This window comes from Branchiostoma lanceolatum, chromosome 16 (genome assembly GCF_035083965.1).
Source record: "Branchiostoma lanceolatum isolate klBraLanc5 chromosome 16, klBraLanc5.hap2, whole genome shotgun sequence".
Classification (NCBI taxonomy): Eukaryota; Metazoa; Chordata; class Leptocardii; order Amphioxiformes; family Branchiostomatidae; genus Branchiostoma; species Branchiostoma lanceolatum.
In genome coordinates, this window is record NC_089737.1 from 125,202 (window position 1) to 144,134 (window position 18,933).

Below are 18,933 nucleotides of genomic sequence, written 5' to 3' on the forward strand. Positions count from 1 at the left end.
GAAATAGAACAGAACCGGTCGCTGTGATAGTTGTATATATATCTTGGTTGAGAATAAGAACCTTGTTGTGCACTCATTCTACATTATAATGATTTCTGCTCACATCTGAAATGTCATGGAATAACGTTGTTACCTGCTATTCAAAGTATACAATAAAAATAATTGATTGTGTGTTCTGGCTTCTGGTAAGAACCGCGCGTAAGTTCGGTTCGGTTGTTTTGAAGGACGAGGCAATTGTGGGATGACAATGGCCCAGACAAAAAAAAAGACGGATAGGGTACAAATTTGTTTAATCCACACTAATACGGTACAAATAGAAAATACAATTTGAAAATATATCTGTATGAAATATGAACATATGGCCGGCTGAAACATTGATTTGAACACCACGTCTTCAAACGTTACCCTGGTTGACAAGTATACATGTTTTGTTTTTAAATGGCATATTGACAGAAGCTCCCCACAGGAAAATCCTTGCCTCTAATAGACATAGGGTTTTGCATGATAAAGATTTCATCACCAAATTTTATACCCTCCTGTAGACGACCATGTGACAAAAGTTTTAGTCATCAAGTCCACAACTTTTCAGGCGCGGTGACAGCAATTGTTGCTCCAAGCAAATTGGGTCTCATCGCCAGTCGTACACAGGGAATAGTGGAGTCGCAGCATCTACGCGTTCGTAACCACGATCAACCACTTCGGCAACTGGAAGATGATGTGCATCTGTCTAATAAAAGAAATGGAAGGTGACTTTAAATCACGGCTGGTTCGTTTTGCTTCAAATGAGTAACCAGTGATCTCCATCAGTCACCGACTCTTTCTCTCCCTTTCTTCTTTTAGTAATGTTAGTGGAGCTTTCCATGGACTTTTTTATTCATGGTGTGGCGTTACTAACAATATAACAAAAGCAAACGTCACGACGTTGTGTTGAAGACAGGGATAGTAACCGTGACCGGACTTCCTTTAAAGTGCGAGTCTACTTGATAGAGCCCTTTCATTTGCTTTGGATCATTGTATTTGTTGGGAAAGAAGACCCCTCCGCCGTGGTGGGTGAAAATGTTGGCCTGGTCCTTGTAGAGTTCCGCTAACACAGGCGGTGGAGTAAACGGTCTTCTTGGTCTCTTTCTCCTGTGGTTAGGAGCACAAATACAAAGACAAATGAAGTCAACTGTTGTATATTAGTGACTCTGTGTTCATGTACAAAGCGCTAATGAAAGACCAAATAAAGTAAGTACAAGGAACTAAAACGGGCTGGGTTAACTAATAAAAGGCTTACAGGCGCCTACTTTCTAGATCTTAAAATACTTTGCCATGGGCAGAGGTGACAAATAGCATTGCAAAAAGGTGATTGAGGAGAGTCACATATCGAGAACATACAAAATAACACCACGTGTTAGTAGCGGTACTTCCTTGTTTGAGTGGGTCAAATGAATCTGTTTATGCAGCTTGTACTGTTCAGTAACAAACAAACAAACAAACAGACAAACAAGCTGTACAGTACAAACCTGATATGTTACGCTACGAGACAGTTTACCGGGTGTGCAATACAAGCAAACAAAAAAACACAAAAAACAGACAAACAAACAAACAAACATTTGAAGGATTAAACGTACTTTGCTTTAGGCTTGGGCTGTTCTTCGTCGCCGTATATGTCCATAGATATAGGACGTGCCTTCAGAAAAGGCAGAAGGAGAAATAAGATTGCCAGCACGATGAGTGTAATCAGCACTCCAGCACCAACGACTGCTCCTGCTGCTATTGCAGGAATGTTGTTTGCGGGATCTGCACTTCCCTTTGTGACATTATGGAATATTGTTGATGTCCGTGGCAATGTACTGGGTCTAGAAGACGTCGTCTCAGCTGAAAGGGACTGCTCTGGTGCTGTTGTTGTTGTTGTTGTTGTTGTTGTGAAATAAGTGTTGGTTCCATGACGCTTCTGTGTGACAATACGGCCCGGTGTTGATGTCTGTGGCAATGTGCTAGGTCTAGACGAGGTCGTCTCAGCTGTAAATGACGGCTGTGGTGCTGTTGTTGTCAAATATGTGTTGGTTTCATTTCGCACGGTGGTAGTGAAGACAGTGAGGTTATCGGAAACAGGTAAGACTGCCTGGGTGGATATGGGAGAATCTAAAGAAGTGCTTTCTGTCAAATTCGAAGTAGTTCTGCTCACTGAAGATGATGAAGTCATTGCAGAAGAAGTGAAATTAGGCATAGCTGATGTCGGTGGTGAGGCTGTTGTTTCCATACTTGTTGGAGGGGCTGTTGTTACCACAGTTGTTGGTGGGGACGTTGTTATGATAGTTGTTGGTGGGGCTGTTGTTACCAGAGATGTTGGTGGGGCTGTTGTTACGATAGTTGTTGGCGGTGCTAATGTTAATATAGTTGTTGGCAGTGCTGTTGTTTCCGTAGTTGTTGAAGGTGCTGTTGTTTCTAACGTTGTTGGTGGGGATGTTGTTTCCAAACTTGTTGGTGGGGCTGTTGTTACCATAGTGGTTGGTGGGGCTGTTGTTTCCGTAGTTGTTGAAGGTGCTGTTGCTTCTAACGTTGTTTGTGGGAATGTCGTTACGATAGTTGTTGGTGGGGATGTTGTTTCCATAGTGGTTGGTGAGGCTGTTGTTTCCTTAGTTGTTGGTGGTGCTGTTGTTACCATAGTTGTTAGCGGTGCTGTTATTTCCGTACTTGTTGAAGGTGCTTTTGTTTCTAATGTTGTTGGTGGGGCTGTTGTTACGATAGTTGTTGACGGTGCTGTTGTTACCATAGTGGTTAGTGGGGATGTTGTTACCATATTAGTTGGTGGGGCTGTTCTTTTACTAGTGGTTGGTGGGACTGTTGTTTTCATAGTGGTTGGTGGGGCTGTTGTTACCATAGTTGTCGGTGGAACTGTTGTTTCCTTAGTTGTTGGTAGTGCTGTTGTTACGATAGTTGTTTGTGGGGCTGTTGTTTCCATACTTGTTGTTGGGACTATTGTTTCCTTAGTTGTTGGTAGTGCTGTTGTTACAACAGTTGTTGCTGGGGCGGTAGTTACCAGATTTGTTGGTGTGGCTGATGTTACGATAGTTGTTGGTGTGGCTGTTGTTACCAAAGTTGTTAGCGGTGCTGTTGTTTCCATAGTTGTTGAAGGTGCTGATGTTTCTAACGTTGTTGGTGGGGCTGTCGTTATGATAGTTGTTGACGATGCTGTTGTTACCATAGTGGTTGGTCGGGCTGTTGTTACAATAGTGGTTGGTAGGGCTGTTGTTTTCATAGTGGTTGGTTGGGCTGTTGTTACGATAGTTGTTGGTGGGGCTGTTGTTATGATAGTTGTTGGTGGGGTTGTTGATTCCATAGTTGTTGTTGGGACTATTGTTTTCTTAGTTGTTGGTAGTGCTGTTGTTACGATAGTTGTTGGTGGGGCTGTTCTTACAACAGTTGTTGGTTGGGCTGTTGTTACCATAGTTGTTGGTGGGGCGGTAATTACCAGAGTTGTTGGTGGAGCTGTTGTTACGATAGTTGTTGGTGTGGCTGTTGTTACGATAGTTGTCGGTGGGGCTGTTGTTACCATAGTTGTGTGTGGGGCGGTAGTTACCGGAGTTGTTGGTGGGGCGGTAGTTACCGGAGTTGTTGGTGTGGCTGTTGTTACGATAGTTGTCGGTGGGGCTGTTGTTACCATAGTTGTTGGTGGGGCGATAGTTACGTGAATTGTTGGTGGGGCTGTAGCTACCAGGGTTGTTGGTGGTGCTGTTGTTACCACAGTTGTAGGTGGGGCTGTTGTTACGATAGTTGTTGGTGGGACTGTTGTTTCCGTAGTCGTTGGTGGGGCTTTTGCTACCATAGTTGTTGGTGGGGCTGTTGTTTTCATAGTGGTTGGTGGGATTATCGTTTCCTTAGTTGTTGGTAGTGCTGTTGTTACGATAGTTGTTGGTGGGGCTGTTGTTACGATAGTTGTTGGTGGGGCTGTTGTTACCATAGTTGTTAGTGGTGCTGTTGTTACGATAGTAGTTGGTGGTGCTTTTGTTTCCGTAGTCGTTGGTGATGCTTTTGTTACCATAGTTGTTGGTGGGGATGTTGTTTCCTCAGTGGTTGGTGGGACTGTTATTTCCTTAGTTGTTGGTAGTGCTGTTGTTACGACAGTTGTTGCCGGGGCTGTCGTTATCGTAGTTGTTGGTGGGGCTGTAGTTACCACAGTTGTAGGTGGGGCTGTTGTTACGATAGTTGTTGGTGGGGCTGTTGTTACGATAGTTGTTGGTGGGGCTGTTGTTACCATAGTTATTAGTGGGGCTGTTGTTACGACAGTTGTAGGTGAGGCTGTTGTCACGATAGCTGTTGGTGGGACTGTTGTTTCCGTAGTCGTTGGTGGGGCTGTTGTTACGATAGTTGATAGTGAGGCTGTTGTTACGACAGTTGTTGTTGGAGCTGTTGTTTCAATAGTTGTTGGCAGTGCTGTTGTCTCTAAAGTTGTCTGGGGGGCTATTGTTTTCATAGTTGTTGGCGGGACTGTTCTTTCCGTAGTTGTTGGTAGTGCTGTTGTTAAGATGTTTGTTGACGGTGCTTTTGTTTCGATAATTGTTGGCGGGGCTTTTGTTACTATAGTTGTTTGTGGGGCTGATGTTCCTAAAGTTGTTTGTGGGGCTGTTGTTTCCAAAGTTGTTGGGGGAACTGTTGTTTCCGTAGTTGTTGGTGGGGCTGTTGTTTTCATAGTTGTTGGTGGGACTGTTGTTTCCATAGATCTTGGTAGTGCTGTTGTTAAGACAGTTGTTGGTCGGGCTGTTGTTACGATAGTTGTTGGCGGAGCTGTTGTTTCCATAGTTGTTGGTGGGACTGTTGTTTCCATAGTTGTTGGTGGGACTGTTGTTTCCATAGTTGTTGGTGGGACTGTTGTTTCCATAGTTGTTGGTGGAGCTGTTGTTACGAAAGTTGTTGTTGGAGCTGTTGTTACGATAGTGGTTGGTGGTGCTGCTGTTACCATAGTTGTTAGTGGGGCTGTTGTTTTCATAGTTGTTGGTGGGACTTTAGTTTCCCTAGTTGTTGGTAGTGCTGCTGTTACGACAGCTGATGGTGTAACTGATGCTTCCATAGTTGTCGGTGGGGCTGCTGTTTCCACGGTTGTTGTTAGGGCTGTTGTGTCCATTGTTGTCGTTGGGACTGTTGTCTCCTTAGTTGTTGGTAGTGGTGTTGTTACGATAGTTGTTTGCGGTGCTGTTGTTACGATTGTTGTTGGTGGGGCTGTTATTTCCAAAGTTGTTGGCTGTTCTGTTGTTTTTACAGTTGTCTGTGTGGCTCTTGCTTTCATATTGGTTGGTGGGGCTGTTGTTTCCGTAGTTGTTGGTCGTGCTGTTCTTTTCATAGTTGTTGGAGGGGCTGCTTTTTCCAAAGTTGTCTGTGGGGCTGTTTTTTCTAAAGTTGTCTGTGGGGATGTTGTTTCCATAGTTCTTGGTGGAGCTTTTGTTACAATAGTTGTTGGTTGGACTGTTGTTACGATAGTTGTTCCTGGGGCTGTTGTTACCATAGATTTTGATGGGGCTGTTGTTTCCATAGCTGTTGGTTGGACTGTTGTTTCCTTAGTTGTAGGTAGTTTTGTCGTTACGATAGTTGTTCGAGGTGCTGTTGTTACCATAGTTGTTTGTTGGGCTGTTGTTACAATAGTTGTTGGTGGGACTATTGTTTCCGTAGTGGTTAGTAGTGGTGTTGTTACGACAGTTGTTGGCGGTGCTATTGTTACGACAGTTGTTGGTGGGACTGTTTTTACCATAGCTGTTTGTGGAACTGTTCTTTCAATAGTTGTTGGTGGGGCTGTTGTTTCCAAAGTTGTCGGTGGAACTGTTGTTACCGCAGTTGTTGGTGGGGCGGTTGATTCAATAGATGTTGGTGGGGCAATTGATACGATAGTTGTTGGTGGTGCTGTTGTTACTATAGTTGTTAGTGGGGCTGTTGTTTTTATATTTGTTGGTAGGACTTTAGTTTCCCTAGTTGTTGGTAGTGGGGCTGTTACGACAGTTGCCGATGGGGCTGCTATTTCCATGGTTGTTGTTAGGGCTGTTGTGTACATAGTTGTCGTTTGGACTGTTGTCTCCATAGTTGTTGGTATTGCTGTTGTTTCCATAGTTGTTGGTGGGGCTGTTGTTTCCATAGTTGTTGGCGGTGCTGATGTTACGATAGTTGTTTGCGGTGCTGTTGTTACGATAGTTGTTGGCGGGGCTGTTGTTTCCAAAGTTGTTGGCGGTTCTGTTGTTTTTAAAGTTGTCTGTGGGGCTCTTGCTTTCATAGTGGTTGGTGGGGCTGTTGTTTCCGTAGTTGTTGGTCGTGCTGTTGTTTCCATAGTTGTTGGTGGGGCTGTTGTTACGATAGTTGTTGGCGGTGCTGTTGTTACGATAGTTGTTGGTGGGGCTGTTATTTCCATAGTTGTTGGTGGTGCTGTTGTTCCAACAGTTGTTGGTAGTTCTGTTGATACGATAGTGTTTGGTGGGGCTGTTGTTTCCGTAGTTGTTGGTTGGACTGTTGTTACAACAGCTGTTGGTGGGGCGGTTGTTTCAATAGATGTTGGTAGGGCCGTTGATAGGATAGTGGTTGGTTGGGCTGTTGTTTTCAGAGTTGCTGGTGGGACTGCTGTTTCCTTAGTTGTTGGTAGTGCTCTTGATTCGACAGTTGTTGGTGGGGTTTTTGCTTCGATAGTTGTTGGTGGGGCTGTTGTTACGACAATTGTTGATGGTGTCACCATAGTTGTTGGTCGGGAGGTTGTTATTAGAGTTGTTGGTCGGGCTGTTGTTGTTACGTCAGTTGTTGGTGGGGCTGTTGTTTTTATAGGAGATATTGGGCTGGTTCTTTCCATAGTTGTTGGTGAGGCTGTTGTTACGAAAGTTGTTGGTGGTGCTGTTGTTACCATAGTAGTTGATGGGGCTGTCGTTATCAAAGTTGTTGGTGGGACTGTTGTTAAAATACTTGTTTTTGGGGCTCTTGTTACCATTATTGTTGGCTCTGCTGTTTTGACCGTAGTTGTTGTTGGGGCTGTTGTTCTCATAGTGGTTGATGGGGCTGTTGTTTCCGTAGTTGTCTTTCGTGCTGTTGTTTCCATAGTTGTTTGTGGGGCTGTTGTTACGATAGTTGTTGGCGGTGCTGTTGTTACGATAGTTGTTGGTGGGGCTGTTATTTCCATAGTTGTTGGTGGGGCTGTTGTTACGAAAGTTGTTGGTGGTGCTGTTGTTACCATAGTAGTTGGTGGGGCTGTCGTTATCAAAGTTGTTGGTGGGACTGTTGTTAAAATACTTGTTTCCGGGGCTCTTGTTACGATTATTGTTGGCTCTGCTGTTTTGACTATAGTTGTTGTTGGGGCTGTTGTTCTCATACCTGTTGTTGGGGCTGTCGTTACCATAGTTGTTGGTGGGGCTGTCTGTACCATAGTTGTTGGTGGGGCTGTTGTTTCCACAGTTGTTGGCGGTGCTGTTGCTTTTATAGTTTTTCGTTGGGCTGTTGTTTCGTTAGTTGCCGCTGGGGCCGTTGTTTCTATGGTTGTTGATGGGTGTGTAGTTTCCAGAGTTGTTGGTGGAGCTGTCGTTTCTGGAGATGTTGGTTGGGGTGTTGTATGTGGTGTGCGAGTCGACACTTCTTTCGATTTAGCAGAAACGTCCTCTGTAGTAGCTATTGTAGATGGAGGGGGAGTGATTTGTTGAGATGTTGTCTGAGCTGTTTCCTGTTGCGTTGAATAATCTATCGATATTGACGTTGCTGGAATCATGGTTGTTTTCTCGGTTGTTTCTCTTGTATTTGATGTAATAGTAGCTTCTGGTGTAGTTGGTGGGGCAATTGTTGTTTTCTCGGTTGTATTTCTTGTAATTGATGTAATAGTAGCTTCTTGTGTAGTTGTTGGGGCCGTTATTGTTTTATCTGTGGTTTGTCTTTTTGATGGTGTAATAGTTGCTTCCTGTGTAGTCGGTGGGGCCATTGTTGTTTTCTCGGTCGTGTCTCTTGTGGCTGATGTAATAGTATCTTCTTGTGTAGTTGGTGGCACCATTGTTGTTTTGTCATTTGCTTTGCTTGTTGTTGATGTAATAGTAGCTTCTTGGGTAGTTGATTGGGCCATTGTTGTAATCACGGTTGTATCTCTTATAGTTGATGTAGCAGTAGCGTCCTGTGTTGTTGGTGGGGCCATTATTGTTTTCTGCGTTGTTTGTCTAATTGGTGATGTAGCTTCCTGTGTTGTTGGTATGACCATTGTTGTTTTCTGCGTTGTTTGTCTTGTTATTGATGTAGCGTCTTGGGTTGTTGGTGGGGCCATTGTTGTTTTCTGCGTTGTTTCTCTTGTTAGTGATGTAGCTTCTTGGGTACTTGGTGGGGCCATTGTTGTTTTCTCGGTTGTTTCTCTTGTAGGCGATGTATTAATAGCTTCTTGTGTAGTTGGTGGGGCTAGTGTTGTTTTCTCGGCCGATTCTGTTGTTGTTGATGTGATAGTAGCTTCTTGTGTAGTTGATGGAAGCATGGCTGTTTTCTCGGTTGTTTCTCTTGTTGTTGATGTAGCTTCTTGGGTAGTTGGTGGGGCCTTTGTTGTTTTCTGGGTTGTTTCTCTTGTAGTTGATGTAATAGTGGCTTCTTGGGTAGTTGGCGGGACCATTGTTGTTTTCTGGGTTGTTTCTCTTGTTGTTGATGTAATAGTAGCTTCTTGTGTAGTTGGTGGGTCCATTGTGGTTTTCTCGGCTGTATTTCTTGTAGTTGATGAAACTTCCTGTGTAGTTGTTAGGGCCATTGTTGTTTTCTCGGTTATTTCTCTAGTTGTTGATGTAGCTTCCTGTCTAGTTGGTGGGGCCATTGTTGTTTTCTGCGTTGTCTCTCTTGTTGTTGATGTAATAGTTGCTTCTTGGGTAGTTGTTGGGGCCATTATTGTTTTCTGGGTTGATTCTCTTGTTGTTGATGTAGCTTCCTGTGTAGTTGGTGGGGCTATTGTTGTTTTCTCGGTTGTCTCTCTTGTTGTTGATGTAATAGTAGCTTCCTGTGTAGTTGTTTGGGCAATTGTAGTTTTCTCGGCCGTTTTTCTTGTAGATGATGTAATAGTAGCTTCCTTTGTAGTTGATGGGGCCATTGTTGTTTTCTCTGCTGTTTTTCCTGTTGTTGATGTAATAGTGGCTTCTTGGGTAGTTGGTGAGGCCATGGTTGTTTTAAGCGTTGTCTCTCTTGTAGTTGATGTACTAGTGGCTTCTTGGGTAGTTGGTGAGGCCATGGTTGTTTTTAACGTTGTCTCTCTTGTAGTTGATGTAATAGTGGCATCTTGGGTAGTTGGTGGGGCCATTGTTTTTTTCTCGTTTGTTTCTATTGTTGTTGATGTAATAGTGGCTTCTTGTGTAGTTGGTGGGGCCTTTGTTGTTTTCTGGGTTGTTTCTCCTGTAGTTGATGAAATCGTAGCTTCTTGGGTAGTTGGTGGGGCCATTGTTGTTTTCTCGGTTCTTTCCATTGTTGTTGATATAATAGTGGCTTCTTGTGTAGTTGGTGGGGCCTTTGTTGTTTTCTGCGTTGTTTCTCCTCTAGTTGATGCAATAGTAGTTTCTTGGGTAGTTGGTGGGGCCATTGTTTTTTTCTCGGTTGTTTCTTTTGCCATCGATGTAATAGAAGCCTGTTGAGTAGTTGATGGGGCCATTGTTGTTTTCTCGGTTGTTTTTCTTGTTGTTGCTGTAATAGTAGCTTCTTGTGTCGTTGGTGTAAGCATGGCTGTTTTCTCAGTTGTTTCGCTTGTAGTTGATGTAGCTTCTTGGGTAGTTGAAGAGGCCATTGTTGTTTTCTGGGTTGTTTCTCTTGTTGTTGATGTAGCTTCTTGAGTAGTTGGTGGGGCCATTGTTGTTTTCTCGGTTGTTTCTCTTGTTGTTGATGTAGCTTCTTGGGTAGTTGGTGGGGCCATTGTTGTTTTCTTGGTTGTTTCTCTTGTTGTTGATGTAGCTTCTTGAGTAGTTGGTGGGGCCATTGTTGTTTTCTCGGTTGTTTCTCTTTTTGTTGATGTAGCTTCTTGGGTAGTTGGTGGGGCCATTGTTGTTTTCTCGGTTGTTTCTCTTGTTGTTGATGTAGCTTCTTGGGTAGTTGGTGGGGCCATTGTTGTTTTCTGGGTTGTTTCTCTTGTTGTTGATGTAGCTTCTTGAGTAGTTGGTGGGGCCATTGTTGTTTTCTCGGTTGTTTCTCTTGTTGTTGATGTAGCTTCTTGGGTAGTTGGTGGGGCCATTGTTGTTTTCTTGGTTGTTTCTCTTGTTGTTGATGTAGCTTCTTGAGTAGTTGGTGGGGCCATTGTTGTTTTCTCGGTTGTTTTTCTTGTAGTCGATGTAATAGAAGCTTCCTTTGTAGTTGATTGTGCCATTGCTGTTTTCTCTGCTGTTTTTCCTGTTGTTGATGTAATAGTTGCTTCTTGGGTAGTTGGTGGGGCCATTGTTGTTTTCTCGGTTGTTACTCTTGTATTTGATGTAATAGAAGATTCTTGTGTAGTTGATGGGGCCATTGTAGTTTTCTCGGCTGTTTCTCTTGAAGTCGATGTAATAGTAGCTTCTTGTGTAGTTGGTGGGGCCATTGTTGTTTTCTTTGTTGTCTTTCCTGTTGTTGATGTAATAGTGGCTTCTTGTGTAGTTGGTGGGGCTTGTGTTGTTTTCTCTGCTGTTTCTCTTATTGCTGATGTAATATCAGCTTCTTGTGTAGTTGGTTGGGCCATTGTTGTTTTCTCAGTTGTTTCTCTTGTAGTTGACGTAGCTTCTTGGGTAGTTGAAGAGGCCATTGTTGTTATCTGGGTTGTTACTCTTGTTGTTGATGTAGCTTCTTGGGAAGTTGGTGGGGCCTTTGATGTGTATCCTGATGTCTGAGGTCCAGTAGGTTTTAACGTTGCCTGAGGCAGTGCTGTGTTTTTGGTTGTTATACCTGTAGAAGACAGAATAGATGAAACGATGGATTCCTCTGTTGTGCTTATCGTCGTTGTAGAGACAGTGGTTTGTTCCAATGTATATTGTGTTGCTTGAGGTGTAGATGACTGTTGAGTTTGCAAGACCGAAGTTTCACCAGTCGTTATCATAGTTGATTGAAGCATCGTTGTATCTTCAGTTGTTTTGCCTGCGGCTGATAGTATTGGTGTTACAGTGTCTATCTCGGTTGTAAGGATCGTCGTTGCAGGGACAGGTGTTTGTGCAGATGTAAGTTCTGTTATCTGAGGTGTAAATTTCTTTTGGGTTGACTCGGACAAGGTTTCAACAGTCGTCATTATCGTCGATGGAGGCATGGTTGTTTCTTCATGTGTTTTATCTGTGGTTGATAGTAGTGGTGTAGCAAAGGCGTTGGTTTTAAGTAGTGTAGTTTGAAAGGCAGTTGTTAGTTTCGACGTAAATTCTGTGGCTTGAGGTGTAGATGTCTGTTGAGTTGACAGGACCAAGGTTTCCTCAGTCGTCATTAACGTTGATTGAAGCATGGTTGTATTTTCAGTTGTTTCACCTGTAGTTGATAGTATTGGTGTAGTAGTGGCTCCGTTGGTTGTACGTAGCGTGGTTGAAGGAACAGGTGTTTGTGCAGATGTATATTGTGTTGTACGAGGTGTAGGTGTCTGTTGCATTGACTGGGTCGAGGTTTCTTCAGTCATCACTGACGTTGATGGTGGCATGGATGTTTCCTCGGTTGTAAATAGTGTAGTTGGAAAGGCAGTAATTTGTTCATATGTAAATTCTTCTGTTTGAGATGTAGCTGTCTGTTTAGCTGGCACTACCGAGGTTTCACCGGTCGTCACTTGCGTTGATTGAAACATGGTTGTATCCGCAATTTTGTCACCTGTGGTATATAGTGTAGATGTAGCTGTGGCTTCTTTGGTCGTAAGCGGCGTAGTTGGCGTAACAGTGGTTTGTGCAGATGTATATTGTGTTCTTTGAGGTTTGGATGTCTGTTGAGTTGAGACTTGTGTTGATTGATGAATGGTTGTTTCTTCAATTGTATCACCAGTGGTTGCTGATAGCGTTGTTGTAGCGGTGGCTGTTTTGGTCGTAAGCGGCGTAGTTGGTGGATCAGTAGTCTGTTCAAATGAATATTGTGTTGTTTGAGGTTTAGATTCTTGTTGAAATGACACTTGCGTTGATTGAGGCTTAGTTGTCTCTTCAGTTGTATCACCTGTGGTTGATAGTGTTGTATCAGTGGCTTCTTTGGTCAGGAGCAGGGAAGTTGGTGTAACAGTGGTTTGTGCAGATGTATATTGTGTTGTTTGAAGTGATGATGTTAGTTGAGTTGACAGTGCTGCGGGTTCGTCAGTAATCACTTGCGTTGATGAAGGCATGGTTAGTTCTTTAATTGTCGATACCATCGGTGTAGTAGGGGATTCGTCTGTTTTAAGTAGTGTAGTTGGAAAGGCAGTTGTTTGTTTCGACGTTATTTCTGTGGGTTGAGGTGTATTTGTGTGATGAGTTGACACAACCGAGGTTTCATCAGTCGTCACTTGCGTTGATGGAGGTATGGTTATTTCTTCAGTTGTCTTACCCGTGGTTGATAGTATTGGTGTAGCAGTGGCTTCGTCGGTTGTATGGAGCGTGGTTGGAGAAACAGTTGTTGGTGCAGATGTAAATGCTGTTGTTTGAGTTGTTTGAGGTGTAGATGGCTGCTGGGTTGACATGACTGAGCTGTCCCTAGTCGTCATTAACGTTGACTGAGACATTGTATTTACTTTGCTTGTCTTACCTGCCGATGATAGCGTCGTTGTAAGTGGCGTAGTTGGCAAGGCAGTCGTTTGTTCGAGTGTATATTGTGTTGTTTGAGGTGTAGATGTCTGTTGAGTTAACATTTGCGTTGATTCATGCATGGTTATTTTTTCAGTTTTTTCACTTGTAGTTGATACTATTGGCGTAGCAGTGGTTGTAAGTAGCGTAGTTGGGACAATAGTTTGTGCAGATGTAAATTTTGCTGTTTGAGGTGTAGATGTCTGATGGGTTGGTACGACCGAGGTTTCACCTGTCGATTGAGACATGGGTGTATCCGCAGTTGTGTCACCTGTGGATAGTGTAGATGTTGCTGTGGCTTCTTTCGCTGTAAGTGGCGTGGCTGGCGAGACAGTAGTTTGTTCAAATGTATATTGTGTTCTTTGAGGTGTGAATGCCTGTTGAGTTGAAACGACCGAGATTTCCTCCGTCGTCGCTGACGTTGTTGGTGACATGGGTGTCTCCTCGGTTTTAAATATCGTAGAAGGAAACGCGGTAGTTTGTTCAGGTGTAAATTCTGTTGTCTGAGGTGTAGATGTTTGCAGGGTTGACAGGGCTGAGGTTCCCTTAGTCGTCATTAATGTTGTTGTAGGCAAAGTTGTATCTTCAGTTGTCTCACCAGTGGTTGATAGTATTGGTGTAGCGGCTGCTTCGTCGGTTGTTAGTAGGGTGGTTGGAAAGGCAGTTGCTTGTTTGGACGTAAGTTCTGTAATTTGAGGTGTAGATGTATGTTGAGTTGACTCGCCTGAGGTTTCCTTACTCGTCATCAACGTTGACTGAGACATTGTATTTTCTGTTGTAAGTAGCGTAGTTGGAGGGGTGGTAGTTTGTTCAAATGTGTATTGTGTTGTTTGAGGGGTAAAAGTCTGTTGCGTTGACATCACTGAGCTTTCCTTAGTTGATTTTTTAGTTGTCTTACCTGTAGTTGATAAGGCTGGTGTCGTAGTGACTCCCTCGGTTGCAGGTAGCGTTGTTGAAAAGGCAGTTGTTTGTGCAGATGTAAATTCTGTTTTCTGAGGTGAAGATGTCTGTTGCGTTGACACTGCTGAGGTTTCGCCAGTCGTCATTATCGTTGATGAAGGCACGGTTGTTTCTTCATTTGTTTCACTTGTGGTTGATACTATTGATGTAGCAGTGCCATCGTAGGTTGTAAACAGCGTCGTTTTGGCTGTTGTTTCCATAGTTGTTGGCGGTGCTGTTGTTTCCATAGTTGTTGGTGGTGCTGTTGTTTCTATAGTTGTTGGCGGTGCTGTTGTTTCCATAGTTGTAGGTGGGGCTGCTGTTTCCATGGTTGCTGGTGGGACTGATGTTTCGATAGTTGTTGGTGGCGCTGTAGTTTGTGATGTGATCATAGTTCTTGTTGGGGCTGTTGTTTCCATAGTTGTTGGTGGGGCGGTTGTTTTAATAGATTTTGGTGGGGCTATTGTTTCCATAGTTGTTGTAAGGGCTGTTGTTTCCATAGTTGTTGGTGGGACTGTTGTTTCCGTAGCTGTTGGTAGTGCTGTTGTTTCCGTAGTTGTTGGTGGAACTGTTGATCCCATAGTTGTCGGTGGAGCTGTTATTTCCATAGTTGTTGGCGGTGCTGTTGTTTCCATAGTTGTAGGTGGGGCTGCTGTTTCCATGGTTGCTGGTGGGACTGATGTTTCGATAGTTGTTGGTGGCGCTGTAGTTTGTTGGACTGATGTGATCATAGTTCTTGTTGGGGCTGTTGTTACCATAGTTGTTGGTGGGGCGGTTGTTTCAATATATTTTGGTGGGGCTGTTGTTTCCATAGTTGTTGGTGTGACTGTTGTTTCCGTAGTTGTTGGTAGTGCTGTTGTTTCCGTAGTTGTTGGTGGAACTGTTGTCTCCATAGTTGTTGATGGGGCTGTTGTTTCCATAGTTGTTGGTGTGACTGTTGTTTCCGTAGTTGTTGGTAGTGCTGTTGTTTCCGTAGTTGTTGGTGGAACTTTTGTTTCCATAGTTGTTGATGCGGCTGTTGTTTCCATAGTTGTTGGCGGTGCTGTTGTTTCCATAGTTGTTGGTGGGGCTGTTGTTTCCATAGTTGTTGGCGGTACTGTTGTTTCCATAGTTGCTGTTGTTTCCATAGCTGTTGGCGGTGTTGTTGTTTCCATAGTTGTTGGTGGTGCTGTTGTTTCTATAGTTGTTGGCAGTGCTGTTGTTTCCATAGTTGTTATTGGGGCTGTTGTTTCCATAGTTGTTGGCGGTGCTGTTGTTTCCATAGTTGTTGGTGGGGCTGTTGTTTCCATAGTTGTTGGTGGGGCTGTTGTTACCATAGTTGTTGGTGGGGCTGTTGTTTCCATAGTTGTTGGTGGGGCTGTTGTTATCATAGTTGTTGGTGGGGCTGTTGTTTCCATAGTTGTTGGCGGTACTGTTGTTTCCATAGTTGCTGTTGTTTCCATAGCTGTTGGCGGTGTTGTTGTTTCCATAGTTGTAGGTGGGGCTGCTGTTTCCATGGTTGCTGGTGGGACTGATGTTTCGATAGTTGTTGGTGGCGCTGTAGTTTGTTGGACTGATGTGATCATAGTTCTTGTTGGGGCTGTTGTTTCAATAGTTGTTGGCGGTGCTGTTGTTTCCATAGTTGTTATTGGGGCTGTTGTTACCATAGTTGTTGGTGGGGCTGTTGTTTCTATAGTTGTTGGCGGTGCTGTTGTTTCCATAGTTGTTGGTGAGGCTGTTGTTACCATAGTTGTTGTTGGTGGGGCTGTTGTTTCCATAGTTGTTGTTAGGGCTGTTGTTTCCATAGTTGTTGGTTGGGCTGTTGTTTCCACAGTTGTTGAATCATACGGAGTTACGGGTGTTTGTGACAGTTGAAGATGCTTTCGGATTTGCATAATATTTTCACTTGTTCTTTGAACCCGAACCCGAATTTGCTCATTTAACTTTTCGTTTATGCTTCGCTGCCCCCTAATATAATCCTTAGACATTTTCGAAGAGTCCGTTTTTCTTTCTAATATACTCTTTCCCTTGTTAAGTGTTATTTGCTTGCTTAGCACTCTATTGTCGTCAGCTGTTGTGGGGAATGATGTGCTTGCTATAGACTGATTCCTAACTTCTTCGGTTTGCAAAACGATTCTATGCAGAATATTTATGATGTCGGTTCTGTTTTGCTCGACCTCCATTTGTCCGATGGAGGGCTGTTGTCCGTCTCGTCCTTCCCCGGACAGGACTGGCACGGAGTCTGTTACGAGTCCCATAGTTGTGTGTTCTATTTGTATCAGGACAAGTACTAAAAGGGCAAATACAGAAATGGCAGACAACACGCTCATTATGCGGGCATTTCGACAAAACGGTTGTTGCAACAAGGACACCGACAGAAGGACGAAGACATGTTTTCTAACACATTCGCTTTTTGGGTTTTCCTTTAATTGACATTCATGTTGCGGAGTTCTTGTTGAGAAAATGTCGTCGGCTGGTGAACCTAATGGTAAATATACGTGAGGTTAGAAAAAGCAATAGCCACAATTTCTTAACAAAAAGCATTGGAATAGAGGTTGTTTTCCAACAAGACAGAAATGAAATCAGAGGTAGGTTGCTTTTCAGGGGGGGGGGGGGTACAACTTTCATCAAGCCTGGGCCAAGAGGAGAAGACGGTTGTATCCATAACCTTCATTGCCTTCGCTATGTTTTTGGTATAGTTATTTGTGCAGTTTGTATATCAGCAGGTTAGAATACATCATAACTACACATGCTCTGTGGATAATTCCTTACTATCATTAGCTGGTGAGTAGGGGCCGGAAAAACACAGTTCCTAGCAGCTTTCCATGGTACTGCAGCGGAACGTCGTTTTTTACATCTTAGGCTCTCATTGTAATAGTTTTTGAGTGGTTACGTTAGATAGCTCTTGTAACAGAGTGGTACGGGTTTTGGCCCCCCAGCGGCTTTCTCGGAACTGCAGGGTCCGATTTTGAGAAGAATGGACACACACACGCACACAAACACGCCTATACATACATACATACATACATACATACATAGTCAAGGCCGCCCGAGTAAGCCTAAATGACTTTCGGCGGATTAGCAGCGTGACGCAAATGCTCAACGACCTGCAGCTGCCCCTTCTCTAATAAACAATCATATTCATATCGTTATAAACACTGACAGTTTGCTTAAACCAGCTCAGGGGCGCACCCGGGAGAGCCACCATCTCAAATTCCAAACTATCAACACCAGGACAGACACATACATACATATACTAATATGTCCCCCTGCCATTTGCCAGTGGAATGCCCTGCCTGGCACGTTCGGTTGTGACGGCTGCGTGCCAGACCTGACCGCTCTAGTCCTGGACCTCAACTTCACTTTACTTTGCCCCTTATGGGGCCATATGGGGGTAAGGATGATGATGATATATACAATGTTTATTGACACAAAAATAATACAGCGACTTTCGTAAGGTCTTCTATATGTATACAGCTAGACATGCAAGCAACAAACAATGGGATACAAAATGATTAACCTACGTACAATTATATGAATGATTCGACATGTCAAGTTTAACCTATCACTTACACTATTAGTTCTAAGATCTAAACATTCTTTGACATATTTACATATTTGTACACAGTAAGGGTTTTTGAATGTATTTGAATTTATCTATAGAATGGATTGTGTCAAATTCTGTTGAGCAAGCGGAAAGAAGGTTGAACAGTTTCAAGCGTTTATTACAATATCGTGGACAATCTAGGATAAAGTGGCGATCAATTTCAATCTCATTTGGACGGAATGGAAAAAAACTCTGGTCACGGGGAATTTTATGGTACATTCCGATATATACACACACCCTCGCACACACCGCAAACACACGAGCAAACGCCAGTTTAAACATCACCTGCCTCGAGGGGATAATTAGACGTGCAATTACTGTCAGGTTTGATCCGGGTCAAGGAAAAAGGCACACAAATGACTGAAACGTGCAGAAGACAAGCAACACGACGTAACAAAACAAACATATTCCAGCGATTAACGTATGTCGTTACTAGTAGGTGGTGGTTTTGCATTTTGAATAAGAGTGATACGCCCATACGTGCCATGAGCGCTGAGCTGTACGATTTACTTACGCATCGATTCCTTCCAGACAACTCGCACTTGGCAACAACGCGTAGGATTCGCCGCAATACCTACCCACAGCACGAACCGAAGTAGTATCTACTACTACATCTGTATCAGCTAAGTTGGCCCAAACACGAAACTCTTGACAGTTTAAACAAGGATCTTAAACAATCATACTGTGGTCAACACCTAAAATAGCCCTAGTTGTAAATTATGCTGTATGACATTTCCCTGAATTTCAACAGACCTAACGGGGATATATGTAGTAACAGAAGGTACCTGACCTTTTCCATGAGTGAGGTTTCACCCAAGACTACTTTTCTTCGCACGGAAGAGTCACTTATACTAAATCTTGGTGGATCCCTATAATGTAGTGGCTGACGCCCTGTTGTGAAGTCACCGCCCTTGCTTACATGTGGCCTCAAGGCCACCAGCTAGTTAGTCAAGTTCTGACGCCAAAGGACCTCTTATTTCATGTCATCTTTCTTACGGCTATCACGTGTGTAGTGTGTGCTAAACCAAGGCCAACCAAGGTCATATATGAGTGTGTATGTGTGTACGTATGTGCCAATGTATGTGTATATGTATTTGTGTATGTGTGAATATGTACTAATGTATATATACCACGAATGCCCACAGCTGCGGGCACCTGTCAAATTGAACTGATCTAAGAAGAGAGGGTGTGACAGGGATGCCCCCTGTCGGCTCTACTAGTTACTGCCTTTTACGTGTATAAGGGCCCGTTCACACTTGTGCGTATATTTATGTCTGTATGAGTTCGGTATGAACATTTCTTTTGTTTTGTTTAGGTAACGTTTGCGGCCAAAGAAGTCATTTTTTTGGCTCGATAAACAGGCTGCACAACGGTGGGTCAAAGTAGAAAACAACTTCTTCCCTGCAAACTTTACCTAAACCAAAAATGTTAATACGTAACTCATAGAGAGTTAAATACACGCATAAGTTTGAATGGGCCCTGATAGCATGCTCAGTCACTTTAAGTGTATGAGCACGGTCTGTCCACACCCTGATGTTTCTTGGCATAGTTGATTATAGGGATTAGGCTTTGGGCTTTTTATCTCGGGTTCAAACCCGACTTGGTTCACTTTGTGTTAATCATTTTAATGTTCAATTTTACAATTTTTCACAACACTGTCGTAAATTAGTTCAATGCCTATAGAAGTTAGCTTGCATTGAGCGAGATCGTTAAAAAAACTTAGTTGAAATG

At 43.4% G+C, this 18,933-nt stretch overlaps 2 protein-coding genes across 3 annotated transcripts; both read right to left on the bottom strand.

Moving 5' to 3' along the window:
* Positions 1 to 273: 273 nt before the first annotated feature.
* On the bottom strand, positions 274 to 13,994 carry LOC136421595 (mucin-2-like). Of its 2 annotated transcripts, XM_066409034.1 has the most exons (3): positions 13,576 to 13,994; positions 1,614 to 10,851; positions 274 to 1,128 (listed from the first exon to the last, which is right to left on the bottom strand). In XM_066409034.1, exons 1-3 carry the CDS (start codon positions 13,943 to 13,945, stop codon positions 915 to 917), a joined length of 9,822 nt encoding a protein of 3,273 aa, XP_066265131.1. In that variant the 5' UTR covers positions 13,946 to 13,994; the 3' UTR covers positions 274 to 914. The 2 variants fall into 2 exon arrangements, with proteins under 2 accessions (XP_066265131.1, XP_066265130.1); XM_066409033.1 differs by having other exon boundaries at positions 1,614 to 13,994.
* Positions 13,995 to 14,278: 284 nt separating this feature from the next.
* LOC136422123 (probable serine/threonine-protein kinase clkA) lies at positions 14,279 to 15,853 on the bottom strand. Its single transcript, XM_066409770.1, has 2 exons — positions 15,768 to 15,853; positions 14,279 to 15,195 (listed from the first exon to the last, which is right to left on the bottom strand). Exons 1-2 carry the CDS (start codon positions 15,851 to 15,853, stop codon positions 14,397 to 14,399), a joined length of 885 nt encoding a protein of 294 aa, XP_066265867.1. The 3' UTR covers positions 14,279 to 14,396.
* Between the last annotated feature and the right edge of the window lie 3,080 nt (positions 15,854 to 18,933).